This window comes from Peromyscus maniculatus, chromosome 5, assembly GCF_049852395.1.
Source record: "Peromyscus maniculatus bairdii isolate BWxNUB_F1_BW_parent chromosome 5, HU_Pman_BW_mat_3.1, whole genome shotgun sequence".
NCBI classification, from domain to species: domain Eukaryota; kingdom Metazoa; phylum Chordata; class Mammalia; order Rodentia; family Cricetidae; genus Peromyscus; species Peromyscus maniculatus.
In genome coordinates, this window is record NC_134856.1 from 50,439,588 (window position 1) to 50,467,307 (window position 27,720).

Genomic DNA, 27,720 nt, shown 5'->3' on the forward strand with positions numbered 1-27,720 from the left:
ACCTGGTTAATAGGACCAGCTGCCTCAAGCTCCTCCCTCGACTCCTGTAAAATGCTAAACCATCTCCTTGAGGCCCATTCTATCCCGATAGCAGAGTGTTGTGACCATGTCCCTCCTGCGCAGAGATGTTGGGCAGCGTGTTGGCTGGTCTTAGGTTAACCTGACACACAAGTTAGAGTTATCTGAATGGAGGGAACATGGAGAAAATGCCTCCATCAGGTTGGGTTGTAGGGCATTTTCTTAATTAGTGATCACTTGGGGAGGGCCTAACCCATTGTGGGTGGTCCCATCCCTGGCCTGGTGGTCCTGGATTCTATAAGAAAGCAGACTGAGCAAGCAAACCAGTAAGCAGCACCCCTCCATGGCCTCTGCATCAGCTCCTGCCTCCAGGATCCTGCCTTGTTTGACTTCCTGTCCTGACTTCCTTTCATGATGAACAGTGCTGTGGAAGTGTCAGCCAGATAAACCCTTTCCTCCCCAACTTGTTCTTTGGTCGTGGTGTTTCATCACAGCAGTGGTGACCCTGACTAAGACAAGTAGCTTTCCCTAGAGACTCCGAGGTGAAAGACCTAAATCTGGCATGACCTGCAAGACCCTGCCTCACTCTTCCTCCTCTCTCCATATCCCTCCTCAAGGTGTCTGTTGAGTTCCACCTCCTATGGGAAGCCCTTTCTGGTTCCTGGATGAAGAAGTCGTCACGAACCTCTGCTGACTCTTCATGCTATTTATTGTTGATCCCCAGGTTGCCACCCCAATGGGAGCACAGGTGAGACCTGCCCTGCAGGTCCCACCCCTGAGTGGTGCTTGCTGATGAAGAACATGCCCACATGCCTCACCTGATTTGAGGCCCAAGATCCAGCGGAGAAAACACATAGAGGCATTGTTCTGTCTCTTTCTCCAGTTCCTGGCCCCTCAGGATGGCCAAGTGCAGGGTGACAGCCGAGTTGAGCGGTGGCAGACAGGAGGTGTGGAGCGCCAGCATCCTTTGGTCTGTGTGGAGCAGTTGCCTCTCCACACAGTCGCTCCACTGAGCCCAGCAGCGTCCTGAGAGAGATGGGCAGACACCTGTGCACAGCATCCCTGAACCCGACACACCATGGACTTTCTGGTTGAGCGAGGTTTTTGTGGGTGGTGGTTTGGTTTTGTTGAGACAGGGTCTGGCTGCACAGCCTGAGCTAGCTTCAAACAGATCATCTTCCTGCTCCTGCCTCCTGAGTGCTAGGGTTACAGGGCTGAGCCACCATGGCCAACCTCCAGTTATCCCATTTTATTTTGGTTTTGGGATGTGTGTACACATGCATACATACATGTGTATGTACGTGCGTGCACCTGCACATGTGCATGGGCACACATGTCATGGGTGCATGTGGAGGGCAGAGGACCACTTGAAGGAGTCCATTTTCCCCTCCTCTGTGTGGGTTCCAGGGATTGAACTTGGGTTGTTAGGCTTGGCAGCATGTGCTTTTACCTGCTGAGCCATCTCACAAGCCCCGATGACTCCATTTTTAGAAATTCTAGTTGTAAAAGTAGCCACAGAAGATGAAGACTGGCAGGGTTGTTTATCAGAGCAGAGACATGGAAAAACCCAAATGTCAACAACGACTACACAGTGACCCGGCTCTCTGCTGTGCTACAATTATGAAATCAGGATGGACAGGGAGATACTGTGGTGTTAAGATGAGCTGACTCAGCAACTAAGAGCACTGGCTGCTCTTGCAGAGGACCCAGGTTCAATTCCCAGCACCCACATGGCAGCTCATAACTGTCTGTAACTCCAGGTCCAAGAGATCCAACATCCTCTTTTGACCTCTGTGGGCACCAGGCACACACATGGTGCACATACATGCATACAGGCAAAAGACATACACAAATAAAAGTACACAATTTTTTTTAAACATGCAGAGGATTATTGTTGTTGTTGTTGTTTAGGATTTTCAAGCAGCAGAGTTGAGCGTCTCATATAGCACCAACTGGCCTTGAATCCACGTATAGTTGAACCTGAACTCCTGAGCCTCCATCTTCTACCTCCCAAGTGCTCAGGACATGTTATTCAATGAAAAACAAAACAAAACAAAACAAAAAAAGACAGCAGCAACGCTAATAGCATTTTATTTCTAAAAGGAGTGTGTAGCTAGGGCATAGCCCTATAAAAGGGAGACACCTCCTTTTGGAAGTATGTGCTACCATCTTTGTTTGAAGAAAGGTGCCTGGACTCTCCTTGGTGAGGTGTGTGTGTATGTGTGTGTGTGTGTGAAGTGTGTATGTGTTTGTGTATTTGTATGTGTGTGTCTGGTGTATGTATGTGAGGTATGTTATGCTGTGTGTGTATGTGTGTACGTATATGTTTATGGTTTGTTTTTTTGTTTTTCGAGACAGGGTTCCTCTGTGTAGCTTTGCGCCTTTCCTGGAACTAGTTCTGTAGACCAGGCTGGCCTCGAACTCACAGAGATCCGCCTGCCTCTGCCTCCTGAGTGCTGGGATTAAAGGCATAGGCCACCACCGCCTGGCGTGTTTATGTATTTTTATGTGTGTGTGTGGAATGTTTGTATGTGTGAGGTAAGTTATGCTGTGTGTGTGTGTGTGTATGTGTGTGTGTGTGTGTGTGTGTGTGTGTGTGTGTGTGTGTGTGTGTGTGTTTATGGTGCTGTGTGTTAGGAGGGAATGACCCTCTCAGAGGGGGACTATCTGGTAATGGACCTTTTCTGGACTTGCCAGTGCACAGTGTCAATTAACAAAGCAGTCTGGCTTTTTATGTTTTGTTACTTTTTTAAATCTCCCCCTGCCCCTGTCCTCCATGTTCAGGGCCACCATCCCTCCTCGGTTTGCTGTTATTCCTCTACACCCATTGCTGTGGTTTACGCTCTGGCACACACAGGTGGACAGTGTCAGCCATGAATCGTGTCAGATGAAGACGAGAACAGGCAAAACCCGACAATACTCACTCAGCAGTGATGGGGGAGGGGATCAGGATCAGGTTTACACCACCTACCACAGGACCAGTGGAAGTCCAAGTCTGGGTCATCATCTGGCCAGCCCAGCGTGACTTCTGTGAAAGGGTCCACGTACAGTTCAGGCTCAATAAACACCTTCACGTCCCCCGTGTCTCCCTGCAAAGGAAGTGACCACTGGTGAGACAACACTGTTGAGCTTCACTGTAGAGTCCTGCCAACCTACCCTCCACCCCAGAGCAGTGTGTGCTGACAGTGGCCGCAGGGGGAGGCTCAGAGCAGAGAACGTTCTGGAGGGTCCTCTGCTCTGGGGTTTCCCTCAGGAGCATGGAATGCCTTCCTAAGACTCACTGGGTAGCTTTACCTCCAGTGTAGGCTTAGGACTCACTGTGCAGTCAACTGCATGGACAGAAGCCATTCTGAGCCAGGCCCTGTGCTGATGACTGGAGACATGGTAACAGAGACCCAACTGTTGCCCTTAAGGTAGATAGGAAAGACAGCGACATTAATGGTCACTTAAAACTCAAGGCATTACCTGTGCTTGATTAGAGGGTATTCACTTAGAGGAAGCAGGAGGATGTGGAAGATGGAGGCAGTCAGTTAAGAATCCCTTGAGGGACTTGGGGAGAGATGGCGCAGTTTGTAAGGCCTTTGCTTTGCCAGTGTGTTGACCTGAATTCAACTCCCAAACCCACTGAGGGCAGCAACATGTGCTTGTAATACCAGCCTTGGAGAGATGAGACAAATGGATCTCTGAGGCTCACTGGATAAGCATCTGTATGTGGTTTATTTTGGAGCTGTGTGACAGGCCCCCCAAAAGAGTAAAGAGTAAAAAAACCAAAACCAACATTTTGGCATACCAACATGGGGCTCATATTTCCATGTTGGACCTGATAAAGTTGAAAATTTTTTTTTCTTTTTAAGAAAAATGACATGGCTCCTTTAAGAGGCACTGCTGTTCAGCCTGCAGGGCAGCAGTGAATAAAAGAACAGCAAGCTAAATAGAAACCACTTGTGGCAGCCCAGGTACCGGCTTCCTACAGCTAGGAAGGTTGAAAGCAGTTCCTGGTCACGCACCTCCAACTGGGCCCAAGCTTTAGGCTTGGCTTTCATGACCCAAGAAGTGAAAAGCAGGCCGGGCGGTGGTGGTACACACCTTTAATCCCAACACTCGGGAGGCAGAGGCAGGTGGATCCCTGTGAGTTCGAGGCCAGCCTGGGCTACAAAGCGAGTTCCAAGATAGGCGCAAAGTTACACAGAGAACCCCTGTCTTGAAAAAACAAACAAACAAACAAACAAACAGAAGTGAAACACAGGCAGAGCCAGCCAAGAGCCACATAGAGGATCTAGGTGTAGCTTAGCAGTTTAAAATTTGCTAGTGTGGTCAAAACAGGCTAAAAGATACACAGCAAAAGAGGATCAGAAGGAAAAACCTCTAAATAGGTTACAGTGTGTTTAATAATGTGCATAGGATTGAGAAAAGAAAAAGGGTATAGTCATGGAAAAAATGAATATTTAAAAAATTAAGTCTTTAAAGAGAGAAGTAAAGTAATATAAAAAAGAGTAAGCCGTGTAGAGATGGGAAATACACAGGGAGTCTGGATCCTATTTAGTATTGTGTTGATTTTAAATGTTTTTGAGTGCTGACAAGCAGACAATATCTGCTAAGAGACACAGGACTGTGAACTACACTGCTAAATTGAACCAATCTAGATATTTTAAGAATGCCTTAACTTTAAAATAGAAGTAAAAAAAAGTATTTGTCAAACAAAAGTCAAAAATGCTTTGGAGAAGTGGTTTTGCTTTTGTTTCCACAGGAAACAAGAGGCTGTGGATTCATTTCCAGATTAATATGGGTCAAGTTTGATCAAGGGAGACCTCCTGAATCTTGACAGGTGCTATCTATCAACAAAGATTATAGGGCTGGAGAGATGGCTCAGAGGTTAAGAGCACTGTCTGCTCTTCCAGAGGTCCTGAGTTCAATTCCCAGCAACCACATGGTGGCTCACAACCATCTATAGTGGGATCTGATGCCCTCTTCTGGGGTGTAGGAATATATGCAGACAGAACATCGTATACATAATAAATAAGTAAATCTTAAAAAAAAAAATTATAGCTGGTCTCCCCAGGACTTGGCCATTATCTCAAATATTCTCAGGGACCCTAAAGATGCCTTTGTCCACAGATAGCAGGAAGCAGTTTGGAGAACATGGCACCCACATCCAAGAGGGGTGTGGAAGGCTTTTGCTTAATTGGTGGCTTATGGATGTTTGTTATAATTTAGGGGAATATAGGAATATAGGAAAAAAGACAACTATTAATATCAGATGTTTGCATTGGCATGGATTTTGGAATATTGATACAAATTTAAACTTAATTTTGTTGCACAGCATATATGTTTCTACTCTTGTCTGAGGTATTGTGTTTATGCAGTTCATTTAAAAATGCAATGTATAATAAAAATTAGGTTAGTAGTAAATCTATAATAATCAAACTTGTAGTCACATTAGATATGTTTTTTAGGTTATTTAGGTATATTTTAGATAGATAGATGGTCTTCAAACACTTCAAAGACCTATAGAATATGACCTTTAAAATGTTTTGCTAATCTAAGTTTTTTTGTGACAATGAGACACATCTCCTCCTGGAAGCACCAATTTACTTCAGAGATGATTGGCATCAAAGAAACTCCTTATGAAGTTTGCTTACATTAAGGCAAGGTTAGCCACTGGGCAAAGAAACTGCTTTTTCCCTTTGACTGCTGACAATATGCTGCACAGACTGAACATGCAGGACACACAGAAAAAAGACTGTTGAACTTTTCCAAAACAAGCCAGGACAGTACTTCAAAATTCCTGCTTCACAGAAGAGTCTGCCAGACATTCTGCAGGACACAGAAGAAAGCAACTGACAAACTTTGTCAATACAAAGTAGGACAGTGTTTCAAATTTCCTGCTTCACTGAAAAGTCTGCTGGATACTCTGGGCCTGTAGGCTGAAGATGGATGCCCCAAACGTTGCAGAGGAACTTTGGGTGACTTTCCAGGTAGCCAAATGTCTCTGTTGTTGGATAATGTTACATCCTTCTGGGTCTTTGTGGAGTTCAAAACTAGATAGTAATAGAAGCAATTTTCCTTAGTTATGATAGAAAGTAAATTAGATGTAAAACTTTGGATTCACTAAGATAAGATAGATAATGCATTATGTTCTCTGAATATACAGACTACAAATGGACAGAATATTGTAAATGTAATTCTTACTTGATAACTGTTTTTGTCATGTATGATTTTACTATGTTAGAGTGAAAAAATTTTTATTTAGACAAAAAGGGGGAAATGCTGTAGAATATTATTTTAAGGTATGTTACATTTGTTTGTAGTGTGGAATATTTGTTTAATGATGCAAAGATGTGTTGCATTCTTTTCTGTTGCATTTTTTTTTAATTCTGTGAAGCTGTGTTGCTTTGCCTGTCTAAAACACCTGATGGTCTAATAAAGAGATGAATGGCCATTAGTGAGGCAGGAGAAAGGATAAGCAGGGCTGGCAGGCAGAGAGAATAAATAAAAGGAGAAATCTGGGAGGAGTGAGAGAAAGAGGAGGACCCAGGGGCCAGCCACCCAACTATACAACCAGCAACCAAGTAAGAAAGAAAGACATACAGAAACAGAAAAAGGTAAAAGCCCAGAGGCAAAAGGTAGATGGGCGAATTTAGGTTAACAAAAGCGGACAAGAAACAAGTTAAGCTAAGGACGGGCATTTATAATTAAGAATAAGCCTCCATGTGTGATTTATTTGGGAGCTGGGTGGTGGACCCCCAAAAGCCAAAAGCAACTAACAAGACAGAGTGGGTCATGAGCCTGTGTCCTCCAGCCATGTCCTAAGTCTCTGTCTCACTGAGGACTTGTTAGCATCTGACTCTCCCTGGACAGAGCCAGGGAAGCTTCCTTTGGGATGGTCTCCCAGAAGCACAGAAAGGAAGAGGAGAGAGGGCTGGCTAGGCAACAGTGGAGAACGTGTCAGTCCTGGGAGAGGAATCAGGGTCCCAAGGTGAATTCTGGGAGTAATTGCTGACGGGGCCTGTTAAACGACCTAGCTATGGGTCCTCTTGTTCACATCTTGACCCAGAATAACACAAGGCTACAGTGAAACTCAACCTCTGATGGGCTGTGCATGCCGTGAGTGTGTGGAGGTCTGAGGACACCTCAGGTGTCAGTCCTGGCCTTCCACTTTGTTTGGGACCCAGGCTCTTAACCTCCTCTGCACAGACCTGGCTGACTGGCTTTTGTCCTCCTGGGAATTCTCCTGTCTCCACTTTCCATCTTGTAAGAGCACCGGGATTTCAGGTGCTTGCTATCATGTCCCGCTTACACCGTGTAGCAAGAGCCTTACCCACTGAGCCACCCCTCTCAGTCCTCATGTCTCCTCGGAGCACATCTGTGAGACCACACTCTGACCGTTACCATCAGTACACCCGAGGGGTTCTTGGTAGACACACAATTCTCAGTTTCTTCCTTCTTCTCCTCTGTCATCTCTGAGCTTCACGAAGGCAGAGAGAGCACAATCCGCCTTTTCCACATCACACCCTCAGCCCCTAATGCCAATTCCTGAACACTGTAAATGCACAGTAGGTCTTTGTTATTCGGTAAACACATGCATGAACAGTGTCAGGGGGAAGGATCTGAAGACTCTGGCATAAACACTGACGAACACAAGCCTGTTGCAAAATAAGTGCTAACAGCTATGAATTTCCCTCAGAGTACTGCTTCAGCCACAGCCACAAACGTGGATCCACTGTATCGCCATTATAATTTTAGTTAGAAATAGTTTCTAGGGGCTGGAGAGATGGCTCAGAGGTTAAGAGTACTGACTGGTCTTCCAGAGGTCCTGAGTTCAATTCCCAGCACCCACATGATGGCTCACAACCATCTATAATGAGATCTGGTGCCCTCTTCTGAACTGCAGGCATACCTGCAGGCATATGTACAGGCAGAACACTGTGTGCATAATAAATAAATAAATCTTAAAAAAGAAATAGTTTCTAATTTCCCCTCTGGTTTCCTATTTCACCTATTTTTTTTTTTTAACAGAAGTGTGCTACTTACTTCCTAAGGCCTACCTACATGACCCAGTGTCTTATTTTTTACAACCTAACCCTGTTGTAGTTAGAGAACACGCTTCTAGACCTCTTTCCAAATGGAAGAGAGCTTGGGAATTCCTGGGGGCACCCTGTCGCTATCCTAAACCCCAAACTGAAAGCAAAGCGGTTGGATGTCTTTTTCTTGTGAAGTTAAATGTTGTAAAGATGCTCACGTTCTTTGCTTCAGCGCTCATTCCAGGTGGTTCTTGGAGACTGGAAGGGGCTGTGAATGTGATGAGAACAAGCATTAAAGGTTGTCGGAGAATGTTATGCAGAGTTGTCCAAGGCAGAGTCCTGCAGGGATTGTGGCGCACACTCAAGGTCCCAGGTTGGGGTGGGGGTGGGGGGAGCAAGTCTAGACAACACAAGTAAGACCCCTCTCAAAATAAATAAATAAATAAATAAATAAATAAATAAATAAATAAATAAATAAATAAATAACTATGATAAACAAGGAAAAGATTGTGTTGAGCGTGCCCTGAGATGTCTTTGTAAATGGTTGCAGGAACGTGGAGAAACCCATTCGGGTGACAGACGCACAGGTGACAAGGTTCAGTGGGTGAGAGATGTGTGGCTGCCTCGCCCGGCTTTTTCATGAGTGCTGGGGATCTGACCTCAGGTGCTCACACCGACACATCAAGCTCCGACCCACTGAGTCACCTCCCCAGCCCTCGGCTGGAATATTTTTGTTATTGTTTTCACAGCACTAGGGGCGGGACCCAGGGCTTCTGTGAGCTAAAGAATTCTACCACTGAGCCACACAGGAGAGGTGGAGAAGGCTTCAGCCCACCTCAGGTACTTCTCTATGTCCGAATGCCTGAGATACTATGAACATCATGTCTGAGTACTGCACGGTGCAGTTCAAGGAGTTCATCTGTGCACGTTCGGTGCAGACTTTTCTGGTACTTTCTGTGACCCTGTCTATAAAGCACCCAGAGGTTCTGAGACTGTGGAATGGGCTCCAAGTTCAGAGCCCTGGACTCCTGAGTGTGGAAACACCTTGCCTGTGACTGTGACGCTCCCCATGTCCAAGCTCAAGTCTGAGAGAGCATTCCGCACATGCACGGTGACCAGAAAGTTGCCTGCAATGCAAAGGGAAAGAGTCACTGACATTGTCACAACTGTGAGACACAAGCGGAGACAGCTCTCCCTAGGTGTGCCTGTGGCAGCCCTGGAATCTCTCAGCCTCTTACACACTTATGAGTCCTATGATATACCAGGCCTGGGCAAGGCTCTGGGAACACGCAGGTGAAGGAACATGACACTTAATATACGTGTAGGTCCGAGGCGTCACACCATGACAAGGGTTGGCACTGAGAGGCGACTGAGAGGGTAATAATGATGGATAAATATGATAAAAATGTATTGTCTGCATATATGATGTTATCAAAGAATAATTAGAAAAGGAAACAACATAAATGACACGAGAAGTGTCCAGGCTGAGGGCCCCTGCAGACAGCTGGAAACTCTAAGGGCAGCAGACAGTATGTGTCCCCTTGCTGAGGAGGGTCTCAGGCAAGGTCACCAGGTAAGCCATCATTGTACCCAGGAGTCTGAAAAACTGATGCCACCAATTCAGAAATATAAAAAAGGGGACCTGGAAGGGGAAGCTACCAACCCCAGTACCTTCAACCGGAATCGCCACGTGGTAGGTCCCAGATGACTGCCCACCACTCTCTTCCTTCTGGGAGAAGTTCGCATTGAGTCCCGCCACCTCCAAGGTCACCTCCTCCAGGGTGCCCCGAGCCACTGAGACATTGACCAACAGGTCGCACCCAAGCTCCACGTGGTCAGAAGCCCAGGAGGCCTGCAGCCCCGACAGCAACTCCACCAAGTGGACAGTGATGTTTCCAGAGGGGGGGGAGGCAGTGCTGTTGCCAACAGCTCGGATGTTCAGGTGGTGCTTCCCAGGGCCCAGCAGCTCCTGGGTTTCTCTGTCCAGAGTCAGATTGTAAGGTCTCAAGCCATGCTCGGTGGTGAACTCAGCCAGAGTTATATTACCCGAAAGCACAGCGTAAGTCACCCCGGCTCCTAGGGGGGGTAAGGGAAATTTAGGAAGCCTGTTACCAACCATGCAGCCTAGCATGCTAAGATAGTTCAGACTGAGCTCTGATGTCAAATTCTGGGGTAGACATAAAGATATGGGTCCAAATAAATACATAAGGATGGACCCCCCCACCCTAAATGCTGACTGTAATTATTTCTGAATATTGACATAATAAGCAATTTTCTGTTTTCTTTCTGGGTCCTCTCTATTTTTTGTTTGTTTGTTTGTTTTATTTTATTTATTTATTTTTTTCCGAGATAGGATTTCTCTGAATAGCCCTGGCTATCCCGGAACTCCCTCTGTAGAGCAGGCTGGCCCTGAACTCAGAAACCCACTTGCCTCTGCCCCCCCCCCTGCCCCCAGTGCTGGGATTCAAGGGGTGATCCACCACCACCCAGCTCTGCTCATTCTTACTTTGTTTGTTTATTTGTTTTTGAGACAGGGTCTAATTTAGTCCAGGCTGGTGTTGACCTCACCATGTAGCAGAAGCTGGCCTTGAATTCTTGATTTTCCCATCTGAACCTCTCTAATGTTAGGATTACAGGCAAGCACCACCATGCCCAGTTTATATGGTTCTGGACATCAAACCCAGGGTTTCTTAATTGGCAAGTATTCTACTGAGTGAGCTGCAGCCCCAGACCCCTCATTATTTATTTATACCCTTGAACCTAAACATTTATAACAAATGCTTAGGACATCTTGATGATAGGGACACTCCTGGGGTGGTCTGAAAAAGAGACATCTCTGGACAGACATTGGGATTTTGATGCATGAGAATGAACCTCAAGTCTTGTAAGCCAAAGCATGTAGAGGGGTTTCCTTCAACATCCACTGATGACCTCCTGGGACCGATCACTATGGAACTCAACCTGTTCTCCACAAAGTGGGACCTTCCTTGCAGTCTGCAGATGATTGTCCTAGTTAGATGCCAAATATTGTTGTTGGCTGAAAATGTGATGTATGCAACCAAATGGTATTCTTTCCAGTAGATGCCATGCCAAATACATTTCTTGTTTGGATAATGATTGAAAAAAAGAGGGGAAGAAAGAGGAAGAGAAGGAAGAGGAAGTCCTGGTGGTGGTGATCATTTGCTAATGTGGTTGTGGTAGTTTGAATGTAATTGGCCCCCATAAGTTCATATGGAGTGGCACTACTAGGAGATGTGGCTTTGTTGGGGTGGGTGTGGCCTTGTTGGAGGAAGTGCATCATTGTGGAGGTGGGCTTTGGGGTTCCCTATGCTCAAGATAACACCCAGTGTCTCAGTCAACTTCCTGTTGCCTGAAAGATGTAGGATTCCCAGCTACGTCCCCAGCACCATGTCTTCCTGCACATTGCCATGCTCCCCACCATGATGATAATGAACTGAACCTCTGAAACTGTAAGTGATCCCCCAATTAAATGTTTTACTTTATAAGAGTGGCCATGGTCATGGTGCCTCTTCACAGCAATAGAAACCCTAACTAAAACAGTGGTGATAATAATGGTGATGATAATGGTGGCGATGATCATTTGGTGATGGTGGTGGTGATAATATAAAGCCCTATAGGAGCAGGACCCTTAACTTTCATGTGTATTCCTGCCTCCCCCACACTGGGCAAAGACCTTACACACAATTATATTTGTAGGGTGACTAAATAAATCAATGAAAGATTATTTAATTTACCCCAGGCACACATATCAGCCATCATTAGGCAATAGACACACAAGAGCAGAAAGGAATCTCATGAGTGCTGTGTCAGAACCCATCATAATCCCATTAAGTCTCTGTCCAAGTGACGGAGGTCATACTGAGTTAGATCCTTCCTCATCTGATGATCATTACCACTACCATCACCACCATCATCATCACCATCATCATCATCACCACCATCACCATTATCACCACCATCACCATCATCACCATCATCACCATCATCATCATCATTATCATCACCACCACCACCATCATCATCATCATCACCATCATCATCATATGCCACCCCCACCACCACCATTCTGCTCATCATCATCACCATCATCATCATATGCCACCCCACCACCATTCCCCTCATCATCATCACCATCATCATCATATGCCACCCCCACCACCACCATTCCGCTCATCATCATCACCACCATCACCATTATCACCACCATCACCATCATCACCATCATCATCATCATCATCATCATCATCATCATCACCACCATCATCATATGCCACCCCCACCACCACCATTCCCCTCATCATCATCACCATCATCATCTTAGCTCAGTGCTACATAATTTATGTCAAAAGGGCTCAGTTCAGATCTCTAACTGGACTGTGCTTGTGGGAAAATGCTGCTGTGGATAAGGCAGGAGGTCTCTGTGGACAGAAGAGGCCCTACTGAAAATATTGATGGAAACCATCCAAGTCCCAGCCAGTTAGGATGGATGTGCTGAGGAAGAGTGGATACCGTGGCATACTTGAGCGATTTCTGTAATAATTAGAATGGATGCTGGGACCAATCAGTGTGGGAACCTTGACTAATCAAAGTTGGAACCCATCAAAATGGTTTCTGGAGTAATTAGAAGACACTGTGTCCAATCAGAGCGTGCCCTAGCCAGAACTGTTGAAAGGCTTGTAGCAGTGTGTACAGCTGAATATTGCCAGGCCTCCTGGCCGCAGGATGGTGCCACACTCGTTGCTAGCATTGCCTGTGGGAGATGGGCTTGGGTCCAGCTGGCAACCCTCCCAGTCTTACCTCTTCCTATTGAAATCCCCCCAGAGGGAATGTAGACATGCAGAAAGAGCCCGGAGAAGGTGGAGGTTCTCACTGGCTCACTAAGCTTCTGACCTGGGGCAAATTAACATGGAGTCTATCCTGAGTGGGCCATTATAGGTCAGGTACTTAGGGCAGTGAAGACACCATGGGTGTTAAATAAACGAACAGACGGTAGCTAAGACACTGAAGCCTCGAGTTAGCTAGACAGATTTGGAGGAGGACGATCCTCCCGTTTGCCTCAACCGGCTCCATCCAGCAGACTCACCTCCCTCCAGATCCACCTGAATCCACAGAGTTTCCCCAAAGACAGCCTGACAGAGAAGGCTGGCTCCAGATGCAGAGAGGCCAGTGCACCCAGTGATCTGGGGCGTCTCCATCTTATATCGCAGCATCACTTGTTTCTGAGCGGTCACGTGCCACTCACTGGTAGTGCATTCAGCGAACACGGTGAACTCCCCAGGAGAGGTGAACTGGTGGGTCACGTTGCTGGACACACTGTGAGGGGCGAGGGGAAGACAAGCTTCAGCAGTCACACACTGACTCACAACTCCCATGTTCTGCAAGGACAAGTGGGGGGGATGTTGGGGGTGTTGCTGAGGGCGGGGGAGGGCTTGCCTAGCATGCATGAAGCTCTGAGTTTGATCTCCAACACTCCATTAACTGCGTGTGATAATGCACGTTTGTGGTCCCAGCACCCAGCAGGGGGAGGCAGAAGATCGGAAGGTCAAGGCCATCCTCTGCTACATAGTGATTTTGAGACCAGCCTCAACCGACACCCTGCTTTCTGTGTCAAGAGAAGTCACACCGTGACAACTCAGCAGCACCTCAGAAATAGAAATAGCATTCATCAGTCTTGGAAAATGTCAGCTGCCGTTCCTTTGAAAACAATTACTTATTTTATCGTTTATTGTGTGCGTGTGTGTGTGTGTGTGTGTGTGTGTGTGTGTGTGTGTGTGTGTATGCTCACCTGTGTGTGCATGTGTGTGTATGCTCACCTGTGTGTTCATGTGTGTGGAGGCTAGGGGTCAACCTTGGGTGACGTTCTTCAGGAGTCCAGTGAGTTCCAAGGGATCTCTTATCTCAGCCGCTCAGTCCTGGGATTACAGGTACATGCCATCATGCCTGTCACTTTATGGGGACGCTAGGGATCAAACTCAGGTCCTCATGCTTACACTGCAAGGTCTTTACTGGCTGAGCTGTCTCCCCAGACTCTGCAAGTCCTTTCAGCCTCCATCTCCTAGGAGCAGTTTCCTCAGACCGGAAAGCTTTAATGGCTCTTCCTGACTGGGGCACTGTTGAGCTTTCCAGGATCTCTCAGCTTCCCTCACACCCCTGAGCACCAGGGAGAATGAGCGGTTTGCAGGGTATGACCTGTTTCTTCAGGTCCCTTTCACTAGATCAGAGTTTCTCAACCTGTGGATCGAGACCCCTTTGGAGTCGAACGACCCTTTCACTGGGGTCTGCTAAGACCATTGGAAAACACAGATACATTACGATTCACAACAGTAACAAAATTACAGTTCTGAAGTCTCAATGAAAATAGTTTTATGGGTGGGGGTCACCAGGACATGAGGAACTGTATTAAAGGGTCGCAGCAGTAGGAAGGCTGAGTGAGAGCCACTGCTCTAGATCTTCCGCTTCTACACCCGAACCCGAAAGACGGCAGCTTTGGAGCGCTGTCCAACTGTCACCTTCCTCTGGGCCGCCCCGTGCCCCGTGTGCATCCACTCCTCCCCAAGGCTCTGGTTACCTTGTGTTTTAGCAGTTTCTCAACAAGATTGTTACCCCAAGGCACCCTAGGTATAGAGGCACCCCCCATGGGCACAGAAAAACAGTCAATCCCCAGTTGCACCAGTAGGGGGCACATGATTATCCAATTCTGGGTTTGGACAAAGTTGGTCTTAAATAAATGGTCCCATAAGAACCATAGTCCAATCTCAGATATGAGGAGATTTCCTAGGTCAGAGATGTAGGAGCAAGGACATCAAATGCAAAGGCAAAAAGGGTGCTTCCTGTACAAGGCACGATTCTCCCTTCAGCTCGTGTCGGTATCCATGATAGGAATGGGGTCCGGTTTTCAAGTTTATGCCTCTTAGACTAACAGGCAGCGAGGCACAACTCAGTCTTAGCTTAGCTGTAGAGCGCTAACTTAGCTTGTATGAGACTCTGGGTTCAAGCCCCAGCATTGCAAACAAAAACAAACAAATGTGGGGGTGGGGGTGGGTGGTAGAGCGGCTCATACCTGTAATCCAAGCACTTGGTATGAGGCAAAAGGATCAGAAGTTCAAGGCCAGCCTGGGATGCCTAGTGAATACAGAATGAGGTTCTATCCAGAAGGGAAACTACAGCAAGATGGCTCAGTGGGTAAGGGCCCTTGCTGTCAAGACTGGTGATCTGAGTTCCAGCCTCAGAAGTCACGAGGTGGAGGGAGACAGCCCAGTCCTCAAACCTGCCCTCTGGCCTCCACACATGCATGTGGCACAAGAAAAAAAAAAGAAGAAGAAATAAAAACAAAGGGCGGAATTAAGGGAGGGAGGGAGGGAGGGAGGGAGGGAGGGAGGAAGGAAGGAAGGAAGGAAGGAAGGAAGGAAGGAAGAGGGGGTGGGAAGGAGAGGAAGAGGGGGTGGGAAGGAGAGGAAGAGGGGGAGGCAAGCACAATGGTGTTTGCACAGTATGGCTTCTGTATAATTAAAAAAACTCATGTCGTTATCCATACTGCGAGCCGGGTGCTAATTTGCTAATGGCAAAACTGAGAAAGCATGAGAAGGGACTATCCTCGTATGAATGAAAGTGACTGAACGGGCTGGATAATTTCAAGTTTCAATGGATCATTAAAGCGTATGCAATTGGATCACTCAATTGGGGTGATGGCCGAGGGACATGCTGCCATCTATTTCTCTTAAAAGTGACTTTTGCTCAGAGCTGCTGCCCAGACAGGCGTCAGGGAGAAAGCATTGCTTATGTGCCCAATTGGTTCATGTGCATGTGCACACGTACACACAAAGACGTACACACACATGCACACACACATACATGTATATGTGTATGTAGAGGTAAGAGGAAAACCTCAGATGCCATTCTTCAGGTCTTGTCCACTTATTTTTTGAGACAGGGTCTCTCATTAACCTAGAACTCATCCAGTAGGCTAAGAGGGTCTCCCTGTGTCTGCTTCTGCAGCCCTGCCCTGGGGTGACAGGGTAGAGCACTATGCCTGGCTGGGTGTGGGTTTGGGGTTTTTACATGGGTGCCAGAGAACCAAACTCAGGTCCTTTACCACCGAGCTCTCCCCAGCCCTATCATCTTGTGTTCATGGACAAAGCCATTGAGGCCTGGAGAGGTAGGACATAGCCCGAGGCACACAGACTCGGGGGGGGGGGGGGGGGGGGAGGGCGGCGGTGGTTGAACTGTGATGCAAACCAGGACTGTGTGACCAAGCTCGGGTGATCAGAGGGAGGTGAGGATGACACAGAATGCTGAGATGACACACTGTGCCTGGCAGCATCCTACAGCTGAGCTATCACACCGATCTGACAAAAAACAGTTCGACATCACTCATAACACTTGATTCTCAATTCTGCAACCCCCTTGTCACACATGGGATCGAGCCCAGGCCGGCCTTGTGAGGATGATCAGCACATGCCTTCAGCAGACATTCACTTGACCATGGGGCAGGTGATCTCGAGAATTCAGCCTTCCTTGGTCAGTCACCACCCGCAGGGTAAGCCCAGTCAGGAAATCCACCCGGCCTTCCCCAGAACCATGAGAAATGAAAAGTACGGTTCCAGTCATTAGGCTTGGGGGTGGCTTGTGGTGCAGCAAGAGCTGACCAATACAACCTTCATTGAGGGTCAGAGGTCACTCTTACCTGGAAGGGTAGTAGGGGTCAAAAGTGTGGCCATCCCCCATGCTGAGTACGCAGGACAAGTTTCCAGTGTAGGGAGAAAGGAGCCACGTCAGGGAGACAGTGACGTTGTCCAAGACGAAGCTCCCATCGGGCACCACCAGCCGCAGGCCTGCAGACCCAAGCGCGACGTAATGTGAATTTGTGAACCAAAGGTGCGGGTTCCTGCTTAAGACTCAGCTCCTTCCACCCATGTGGCCGTTATTTATATAAGGCATTTATTTTATTATTTTATTTTATTTTGAGACAGAGTCTCTTCACATAGCCCTAGCTGACCTGGACCTCGCTCTGTAGACCAGGCTGGCCTCAAACTCACAGAGACCCACCTGCCTCTGCCTCCTGATGATTTTTACTTTTGAAAGATTTATTTATCTGCTTGTTTGGTGTGTGTGTGTGTGTGTGTGTGTGTGTGTGTGTGTGTGTGTGTGTGTGTTCGCACGAGCGCGCATGCACCCACGCCTGCATACACAAGCATGTATGTTCATGTATGTGAAGGTTAGAGCACAGCTTGCAAGAGTCAGTTCTCTCTTTTCACCATGTGAGCTTCAGGGACCGAGTTCAGGTCGTCAGGCTGCAAAAGCCTCCACTGCTGCGCCATCTCTCTGGCCTTTTAAATTATACACATAACTTTATTTTGGAGACAGGGTCTATATATCCTAGCCCTCCAAAACAATATGTAGTTGTGGATGACCTTGAAATTCTGAGCCTCCTGAATGCCAAAATTACTAGCATGCACCACTATGTCTGGGTATAGGTGGTGTTGGGGATCGAACCCGGGGCCTCTCACATACGAGGCAAACGCCTCAGGTCCCTGGAAGTACACACAGCCCTCAGTGGCAGCCGTTGTCACCACAGTCCTGGGCTGCCTTGCAGAGGGAGCTGCAGGAACACAAGCACACACAAACAGGCATGCTCCTTTATTTGCACAGATGGCACAGGCGGTTTCCTATGCAGCACCTGGCATGGATAACTACATGTATAAATACATGGCATGGTAACCGAATGTATCAGAGATTGGGGTGTGTGACAGTCCTAGAGCTGGGCTTTCCTTTTTATTTATTTATTCATTTTTTAATAAGAGATCTTTTTTTTTTTAATTTTTATTATGTGTAGAGTCTGTCTGCACATATGCCTATTAGCCAGAAGAGGGCACCAGATCTCATTATAGATGGGTGTGAGCCACCTTGTGGCTGCTGGGAATTGAACTCAGGACCTCTGGAAGAGCAGCCAGCTTTCCTTTTTAACAGCTGCATAATACACCCTTATTTATTCAAGCAGGACACCAATGTTCCAGATCTATTTTATGATGGCGAAAACCAGTAAAGCAAAAACGCTCCTGTAAGAAAATCTACTTGGCTAAGGCAGCAGATGGGTAGCTGTAAGCCACTTCGTATTAAACTTTATAAGGCTTGGCCTTCAAAAGCTGGGGTGGGGTGGGTGGGGTGAGAGAATTAGCTGGGGCTCCACACAGCCCTATGCTAAACCATACACTGTAGCCTTCCGGGGCCCTGACACTGAACTGTGAGCGGGAAGACTCTGGAGAGGGGCAGAAAGCCACCGGAGTCTCACCCTCAGCTGTGAGGGGTGCTCAGGGTACAGTGGTGCCTGTGAGGAGTGCTCAGGTGTAGTGGGACCTGTGAGGGGTGCTCAGGGTACAGTGGTGCCTGTGAGGAGTGCTCAGGTGCAGTAGGGCCTGTGAGGGGTGCTCAGGTGCAGTGGGGCCTGTGAGGGGTGCTCAGGTGCAGTGGGACCTGTGAGGGGTGCTCAGGTGCAGTGGGGCCTGTGAGGGGTGCTCAGATGCAGTGGGGGTGCTCAGGGTGCAGTGGGACCTGTGAGGGGTGCTCAGGGTGCAGTGGGGCCTGTGAGGGGTGCTCAGGGTGCAGTAGGATCTGTGAGGGGTGCTCAGGTGCAGTGGAGCCTGTGAGGGGTGCTCAGGGTGCAGTGGGGCCTGTGAGGGGTGCTCAGGGTGCAGTGGGGCCTGTGAGGGGTGCTCAGGGTGCAGTGGGGCCTGTGAGGGGTGCTCAGGTGCAGTGGGGGTGCTCAGGGTGCAGTGGGACCTGTGAGGGGTGCTCAGGGTGCAGTGGGGCCTGTGAGGGGTGCTCAGGGTGCAGTAGGATCTGTGAGGGGTGCTCGGGGTACAGCTGTGACCTGTCAGGGGTGCTCGGGGTACAGCTGTGACCCCTGTGTACAGGAGCGGGGCACTGACTCTGTCTTCGTGAGTCACAGGAGGGCTCTGCTCAGAACACACTGGCTCACAGGGACAGGACGAAATGTGGTCACCACACCCTACCCATCTGCCCTAAGCCACAGACTTCAGTAGCACACCGTGGCTGACAGATCTCCAAAAGACACTCTTTGTCCACTAGCAAAACCACCAAACAGAAGGAGGTGCCACAGCCCATGGCCTGCTCTTCCCCAACAATAGGAGAGGCAGAATCACTCTCCATCTTGTCTCATGGGTAAAGCCTGTCAGCTAGCACCCTCCCCTTCTGTACCTGCCCTCGAACAGCCTCCGCTCTGCTGTGCTAGACGTCACCGGAACCCTGCCCGCTCTGACTCATCTTTTCCCTCAGGTCCCTGTTGCTCATGCTCCGGGCAGAAGTTGCTTTTCTGAGTGATTCGTCACAGGGTGGCACAATGCAGTGTCTCACCCTTAAGGGAAATTGGCATACTCATCCTTCTTTGTAGGAAAGTGAATTAATGCATCTCTTTGGGAGGGTAATTTAGTCCTGTCTACCGGCTCTTAAAATGCACTTAGCATTCCAATTACGAGCAATGTCTTTTCTGAAAATGATCCTAGGTTTACGTCAAGACAGACGTGCACAGTGACAGTAGCCTGCACAACACCATCTGAGCAGCATTCAATCACACGATGTGGAGAGTCTCGTGGGACCCCAACTTTTACTAGGGAGCCATGGGCAGTGGAAGGCTGCTGAGCGAGGGGAGTCACTGTCTCCCGTGTGGCATAGACAGACAGTGGCACAGCCATGCTCACACCCAAGGCCCTGGTTAAACTCAGTGGGTCACAAAACCAAGCCAGCCCTTCCTCCAAAATGTAAAGGCATGAACATGGAGGAGGATTTGTTGAGAGGAAAAAGAGGGTGGGAAAGAGTGGGAGGGAGATAAAAGAGAATGGGAGTGAGTATGAACAGAATGAAATTAATGAAGGATTTCTTAAAAAGAGGAGTGCACCAGGGCGGACTTTTCAGTGTGACAGGAAACAGAGAAGAGCTGGGAGCAGCCTCGGTGTCCACCCGTAAGGGAGCTCTAACACGATCAAATGCTGGAGTACCGCGCAGCCATTCAGAGTGCAGGGAAGTGACTTAGAGACGTGTCTGGGATGTATTATGAAATGAAAACAAAGCCAGGAGGTGGTGGTGCACGCCTTTGACCCCAGCACTGGGGAGGCAGGAACAGGCAGATCTCTGTGAGTTCGAGGTCAGCGTGGTCTATAGAACAAGTTCTAGGAAATAAAATGAAAAGAGTCAAGCCATAGATTAATGTTCTATATGATTACATTTTAGTTCAAAAATGCATATCTATTCACTCATAGTCATGTCTGCAAACATCTTTAAAAGTAGAGAAAAAATCCTCTCAATAATTAATAGCATTTCCTTAAGAGGAATAGGGCTTTCAAGTTGAAGGGTAAGATCTTCCCTTCTTTATTATAAATTTTCTTTACAAATTATGATAATGTGGGTTATTTCATGACTTTTAAGATTTTAATTTTAGGGCTGGAGAGATGGCTCAGTGGTTAGGAGCTCTTGTTGCTCTTAAAGAGGATCTGAGCTCATTTCCCAGCTCTTAATGGTGGCTCACAGCATCTGTAACTGCCATTCCATGTGATCCGTCACCCTCTTCTGACCTCTTCAGGCACTAGACGCATGTGACACACATACATACATGTGAGCAAAACATTCATACACATAAAATAAAAATAATTTTTCAAAAATTCTATTTTTAAAAAAAGTGTGTGTGTGTGTGTGTGTGTGTGTGTGTGTGTGTGTGTGTGTGTGTGTGTGTGTGTAACTCCAGGCTGGCATGCAGCGGAAATAAGAAGGAAGTTCCCATGCCCACCCAGTTGGAGACTCACCTTCCAGACACTGGTACTGCACCCACAGGTAGCTGCTCCTGGTGGGGCACAGATCTCCAAAGTAGGTCCCATCTGCTGCTACCTGGCATGCCTGCAGCCCCTGGCACTGGCCTGGGAGACATCCACATTGCACGGAGATGGGAAGGGTGTTGGAGACAAGAGGATAGAAACTCAGCAAAGCCTCACAGATGTGTCACTCAGTTACTCACCCACCACGTGATCACCCAATGGCGTGGGCACCTCCAGACCCTGGGCTAGAACTAAGAGGACAGGAAAGCCACCTGTGTTTTCTCTAAGCTGTGACATATTTAAATGTCCATGTGGTTGTTTAGCCAGCAAGACACATTACCCACCCACCCACAGTCTCCAGAAACTATCCTGGGCCAGGATTCCTCCTTTCTTCACTATTTGAACCATGGGGTTCAAAGCAGCCAAGGGGGTGTGATTCTCTGCTCTACAGCTCGTAGACACAGAAATAGGGGGCGATGGTCCCGAAAGCCAAGGACACCAAGGAATACTAGAAAACAGCTAGAGGGGGCGGGGAAGGCTTCTCTCTCACGGCTTTCAGAGGGGCATGGTATCTTGATCTTGGGTTCTGACCTCCATAATTGTTAGAGAATAAATGTCTGTTATTTGACACACACCCCCCATTTGAGGTCTCAGTTTTGACATGTCTACGACACTGCTCTCCCTCTTCTTTCCCCACGTGGGGCCCTTCCTCTCTTATCCTCTCCTTCAGCCTTATGTACCTCAGGACAGAGAGTGGTCCGAGGCCGAAATGTCACAGCATCCTGAACTCCCGCCAGTGAGCAATACCACCAGGCTGGCTTCTGTGTCTAGAAGCTCTCCAGTTCTCACATACCACTGTGCTGCCTGAATACCCCACCTAGGTTTTAGATAATCAGCCTCACTGTTTGTCTTTTAGCACACACAAGGCACTCACAGCAGCTTGGGGTAGCTTTAAAAACAACTTCCAGGTTCCCCCTGCCCAGCAGCCTCCATCCATTCCTAGCTGTGGGCGGGCGGCAGTGGGGGTTGGGGTTGGGGGGTGGGGGGCGGGAGGGGGCAGAGGTCCTGGCTCTTTGGATGGATCTCCTGTCTCCCTGTGTGCTGGAAACATACCACACATTCTGAAGTTCCCTGGACCACCAAATCCCTTCTTCCTGTAGGACTCCACACCCTCCCTTCCCACTTCCCCAGCCCCCCCACCTGTGCTTTTCCGGGTAGCCTCTTACCTCTCACCTGCTCTGGGGAGTCAAGCAGTCAATAGGCCCTTGTTCTCGCCCACATGTCTCCTCACCCGACTCTGTTGCACATTACAACCAATCTCATTTCCCAGACTCCCTAGTCCAAGCACATGTGGAGGACACATGTTCCTCTCCAGCTGCTCAAACAGTGGCTCAGAACAACACAGGCTCTTGTGTCTCCGTTCTAAAGGTCAGAAAGCTGGGTGGGCTGGACGGGGCTGCTTTCCCTTCTTGGGGCTATGGGAAAGACTACGGCCAATACCATTCCTGAGGCAGAGTCCAGTCCTCAGATGCTCACAGTTTCTCTTTCATCCTTGAATGAGGCCCCTTTCCAAGCCACCACAGTGCATGTGCCCTGCTCCCACCTGGAACCTCGCTGGCTTCTCCCCCGCAACACCCCCCCCACCCCCCACCCCCACCCCACCCCCACCACCCCGCTCTCTTCGGTTTCCATCCAGAGATAGAGGGGCTTGTGTGTTTACATTGATCTCAACTGGACAGTCCTGGAGAACCTCTCCATCCTCAAGTCAGGTGACTGGTGACCTTAAGAACATCTGCAAAGTCTCTGTGCCTCATGGGTGGCTTTCTGAGCCCCCGCACATCACCCCCACTGTTCTAGGGATTAGGGAGATGTAAGAAGCAGTCTGGTTTCTCAGAACTGCCAGGACTTTGGAAAACGGCTCCCTGGATTAAAACGCTCTGTTGAAAGACCTAGCATGATTGATTGATTGATTGATGATTGATTTCCTCCCCTCTCTTTCCTTCTTTCTCTTCCCTTTTCTCCCCCTCTGCTCCCTTCTCCTCCTCTCCCTCCCTCCTCTCATCCTTCCTTCCTTTTTTCCTATGCTTTTCTTTTTTTGAGACAGGGTCTTACTAGGAAGACCTTAACTGGACCAGAACTCTCTGTGTAGAGCAGACTGGCCTTGAACTCAGAGAGATCCACCTGCCTCTACCTTCCAAGAGCTGAGGTTAAAAAAAGGGTGCACCACCACATCTGACTGATTAATGTTTTTTGAGGGGGGATGGGTGGAGTTTCCCTTTGCTGTTTAGGTTGACCTTAATCTTTGACCTCAAACAATCTTCTTGTCTCCACTTCCTGAGTTGCTGGGACAGTTGGTGGAGGCCACAGCATCCGACTCAAAACTTAAGTCTTGGTTCTTTCTCGGAGGAGGCGGGAGGAGGGGGGAAATGGCTGTGGGAGATATTTCTAGTAATTAAACCTAAGGTCTCCCACATGCTAGGCTGGCAGTCTGCACTGAGCATGCCCCTAGTTCTCAGCACAATTCCCAATGAGGCCTAGTTGGTGATGTCCCTCCGTCTGGTTACATACTCCTACGAGCACCCATAGCCCCAGACGGTAGTCTCTAAAGGCCTGGGGACGAGTGTAAATGTTCTGTGCGCTGCTGGGTCTTCCACACACGGCTGGCCCGTGGTGGACATAAAGCACATTTTGCATGAGTCAATGCATAGTGCCTTTTGCTCCCTTGCAGGGCAGCGTTTATCTGCCTCCCTGCTGGACTCTGAGCTCTTTGAAAGCAGACAGTTTGCTTTATCCAGAGCCCAGGGTAGTGCACAGCACTATTGGTCCTCAATAAATGTTTATTGGCCACTGGATGATTGAGTGATCGGGCACTTAAATACAATCAGATGTTGGGGCCCTGCTAGGTTCTCTCACCCTTCCCAGTGGGGTCCAAGTCTCCCTTCCAATGTGCTCGCTGGGGTGTGGTGGCCATGTTTCCACAACTTACAGCTGAACCTTTGGGGAAGCAGCCTGCCCAGCTCCAGTGTACTGTGGGGAGGAAGCCTCCCTTGGCCTGTCCAGCTGGGCCCCTTCCATCTTGGACGACACAGCCCAGGAGGGCTGGAACTCAGAAGAGAGTTGTTGAGAACTGCAACTGATTTCAGTATTTTCTACCACGTGGACAACATGAATATGTAGGGGAAAAAGGAGTGGAGCAAAGGGGAATTCCGAGGGAGAAGAGACATGATCTCCCCAGAAGGAGGAGGCTCAGAGAACACTCTGCACCCCACAATCATCACAGGTCTTTGGTTAGAGACGAAGCCTCAGAGGAGAAATGCTAACAGGCAAACCTGGAGAGGGTGAGCCCGTGGCTCCAGGGCTCCCAGGCTGGCCACGCACTGATGTGTCCTCATTAGCTGAGGAGTTAAGACCACCTCCCTGCCCAGGTCTCTGGTGTCTGGACAGTGGTCACTGCAACAGATTCCCTGACCTCCTGGATAAAGGAAGGGTCTGCAGACCTCACAAGGAAACCTGGGGAAGCCCTAGGAAGCCCCGAAACTGATGGAGTAAGTATGGAGTAAGCTCAAAAGGAGCATCAAAGGAGTAAGCTCCTTTGATGGAGTAAGTATGGATCAGAGGAGATTTAGTCTGATTTGGGGCAGGGGAGGGGGAAGCCCTAGAGAAACTGCCACATACACAGGAGATGGCATCAGAAATGTCTGCTCTAAGGACTAGGGAGATGACCCAGTCAGCAAAGTGCCCACAGTGCCAACACAAGGACCCTAGTTCAGCCCCCAGAACCCACATAAAAAAGCAGCGTGCATTGGTACAAATTTATAATCCTGGCACTGGGGACGTGGAGACAGGCAGGTCCCTGGGGATCACTGGCTAGCCAGCCTGGTCTAACCTAGTGTAAGTGAGCTCCAGTCCAGTGAGATACCCTGTCTCAAGAGAAACAAGGTAGATGAACCCAGAGAAATGACACCTAAGGTCATCCTCTGACCTACACACACGGGGTGGGGGTGGGGCAAGGAGAAGAGGAAGCATTGTATAAAAGACAAGCTAAATAACCTAGAACACCACCAACCAAGAGAGAGCACACATCTCGAAAAACAAAACCATGTTAAGCGTGACGCTGCAAAAAGCTAACAGTTGAAAAAAAAAAAACATGCTGCAGAATGACACATAGAAGACAACATTGTTTACATAACCGAGATGACACAGGCTTAGGGATGTGCAGGAAGGAGGCAGGACCGAGGACCAGGTGCATGATTAGTAAACACCGAATTCCCAGCGGCAACAGGCCCGGGACACCGTGCGAGAGCACTATGCTGAATTCTTTATGACTAAATCTTCAGCTAATCCTACAATGTCACGTGGTTTTAAGACTGGACAAAGGTGGGCAGTGGGAGACTCTCACAGCATTCTTTATTCTTTGCTTGTTTACTTGCTTGAGACAGGGTCTCATGTAGCCCAGGCTGGCACCAAACTTGCTAGGTAGCTAAGGGATGACGTTGAATCCCCAAATCTTTCCTTGATGTCCCAACTGCAAGGATTACAGGCATAAACCACACAACCTAGCTCTCTTTACTCTTGCCTGCGGGTTTGAAATGTTTCGTAATTTCAGAAATTGGGTTAATTAAGTTGATATTCTCTACACCCAGGAAGGGTAGGGGATCAGAAGCCTTCCTGCCCCAGGAACTAGGTTTGATGACCATGGTGGGCCTGCCTCAATGTCCTGTTCAAGAGCTTGGTGCTGTGGACAGAGACTGGCTGGCTTCCCCACATAGAGTAGGCCCAGGCCATAGCTGAAGAATATCAGAATCTTTCAGGACCCTAGGATATGTCTAGAAGACCAGCAACTGCCCTCTGCTTCAAGCAGACCTGTGGAGCACTGGGGTCCCTACCTGCCACCTCATCCTTGACGCTGACCCAGCCACATTCCCCCTCCAGATCTGAGGGAGGCCAGATGCCCTGGGTGCAAAAATAGGGGGTCTGGCGCCCGTAGAAAGCCTCCTGGACCTGGATGACCTCTCCCGAGCCACAGTGCATGGTGGCGTTGTGGCCCTCACAGGCCAGGCTGCGGCCGACCCCTGCAACAAAGGGAAAGTGACAGCTTAGGAACACACAGTGAACTGGGTAAGTGCTGGGCCAGGACTGAGAGATACAAGGACGGGGTGGGAGTGGGGCCGGCTGGAGAGGAGGGGAGACCTGGAGAGATAGAGAGAATGGTACAAGCAGAGACGGGTGGGGTGGGGTGGGGGAGACAGGGGGCAGAGAGATCCAGAGACGAGAGATTCAGAGAGGCAACACCAAAGAGAGGTGAAAGAGAGAGACACACAGAGAGACACACGGAGAGAATGAGTTAGGAGGACGAAAGGCCACACGAAACTTAGAGAGATGGGGGTCGATAAAGAGAGAAGGACAGAGAGTTGGGGATGAAGGGGGAAGAAGAAGGCAGGCAGGAAGGGAGAGAAGCAGGCAGGCAGGGAGAAAGGGAGGGACAGGGAGAGGGCCCCCGCTGGACCAGCTCACCAAACTCGCAGATGAAGGCAAAGGCCTGGGTGCAGTCCCCCAAGGCAGCCCACTGAGACGCAGGGCCACTCCTGATGTAGCCACAGGTCCCCGGGGCGGGTGTGACCTGCCCTCCATGCCAGTTGCTATAGATCACATTTGTAGTGTCCAGCCAGGTCCCAGAGCCTGGATCGGAAACAAATGCAGCAGGGCTTGGAAGGCATCCCCCCCTCATCCTCCCTTATGTGAAGGGCTTGCCCTAACTCAACTCCTAGTATGCCATTGGTGCTCAATCAATGCTTCTCTTTCATATCATACGCCAGAGAATGGGTGTGTCCTCATCACTAGTTTCAAACACTCAGACATAACTAGACACCCATAATGAAAGCCCGTAAAAGTTGCTGCTACCTAGGCGTGGCAAAATGCAGAGCCCAGAGCATGCCGTGATGTTCACAGGTAGATGACTCCTGAGCAGGGTGTCTTCAGATGTGTCTGGGCATGGATTGAGTTCACACAGAAGTGGTTTGCATTGCTTCAGAAGTTTCTAGAGACTTGAGAAGATGGCTGGAACTATTCGGGTGTGAGACGCGGCAACCTTCCAGGGAAGGTTTCCCCTCAGAATGAACAGAGGCACATCTGTATCCCCCTTAGGCTCCCTGGGCTTCTGCCATGCCCCAGAGAGCATGGACCCCAGAACAAGAGGAGTACAAGCATGTTTTTAGACCGTCTCTCTGCTAGTGACTGTACATGAATTATTTTACCTGATCCACCCAACGACTAAAGAGGAGGGTCTCCTTACCATGAAAATTAGGACATGTTCATTTGCCCCAGGGAGTTGTGGGTCAGAAGCAGCTGTAAGAATTTTTAGCACAAGCTTCGCATCAGACATGGCTCTACAACACCTACCTCCCACAGTCTCATTGGTGGCCGAGGTTCCTGTGAGTCCAATCCACCAGTCTCGGTCCTGGGTAATATGCTTCTGCAGGAGCTGCTGGGTGTCTTCATCTCGAATGAAGACCAGATGGCCTCCGTGCCCTTCACACCAGCTCTGGGCACCGGGGAAGGTGTGCCCCAGCGGCACGAACTCGTAGCAAGTGTCTCTGAAGAACACTTGGCTCCTTAAGCAGAGGTGGCTTCCTTCTAACTTGGCCCCAGCAGCCCCAGTGCTCAGGGCAAGCCCCAGGAGCACCACACCTGCCATGCTCATCCTAGGACTACAGCCGGGGCTGCAGAATGGAGCACTGAAGAATGGAGCGTGTTCCTCACGCCTTCATATTCTGCCATCCCCACAAGCACCATCCATCTTCCCGCCCCTCTCTGCACCAAATAATAACTCTCTTTGGTTT

The 27,720-nt window shown here is 48.9% G+C and overlaps 1 protein-coding gene across 1 annotated transcript in view; it reads right to left on the reverse strand.

The window, feature by feature from the left end:
* The window catches only part of LOC102921975 (polycystin-1-like protein 2), a 93,625-nt gene extending 66,050 nt beyond the window's left edge, over nt 1-27,575 (reverse strand). Inside the window, exons 1-11 of the mRNA XM_076573599.1 lie at nt 27,281-27,575; nt 26,396-26,560; nt 25,768-25,953; nt 20,873-20,983; nt 16,744-16,891; nt 13,144-13,364; nt 9,711-10,115; nt 9,089-9,166; nt 8,258-8,307; nt 2,990-3,107; nt 837-1,044 (exon numbers count right to left, since the gene is read on the reverse strand). Coding sequence (XP_076429714.1) covers nt 837-1,044; nt 2,990-3,107; nt 8,258-8,307; nt 9,089-9,166; nt 9,711-10,115; nt 13,144-13,364; nt 16,744-16,891; nt 20,873-20,983; nt 25,768-25,953; nt 26,396-26,560; nt 27,281-27,575 — 1,985 coding nt within the window. The remainder of the gene's footprint in view (nt 1-836; nt 1,045-2,989; nt 3,108-8,257; nt 8,308-9,088; nt 9,167-9,710; nt 10,116-13,143; nt 13,365-16,743; nt 16,892-20,872; nt 20,984-25,767; nt 25,954-26,395; nt 26,561-27,280) is intronic.
* Between the last annotated feature and the right edge of the window lie 145 nt (nt 27,576-27,720).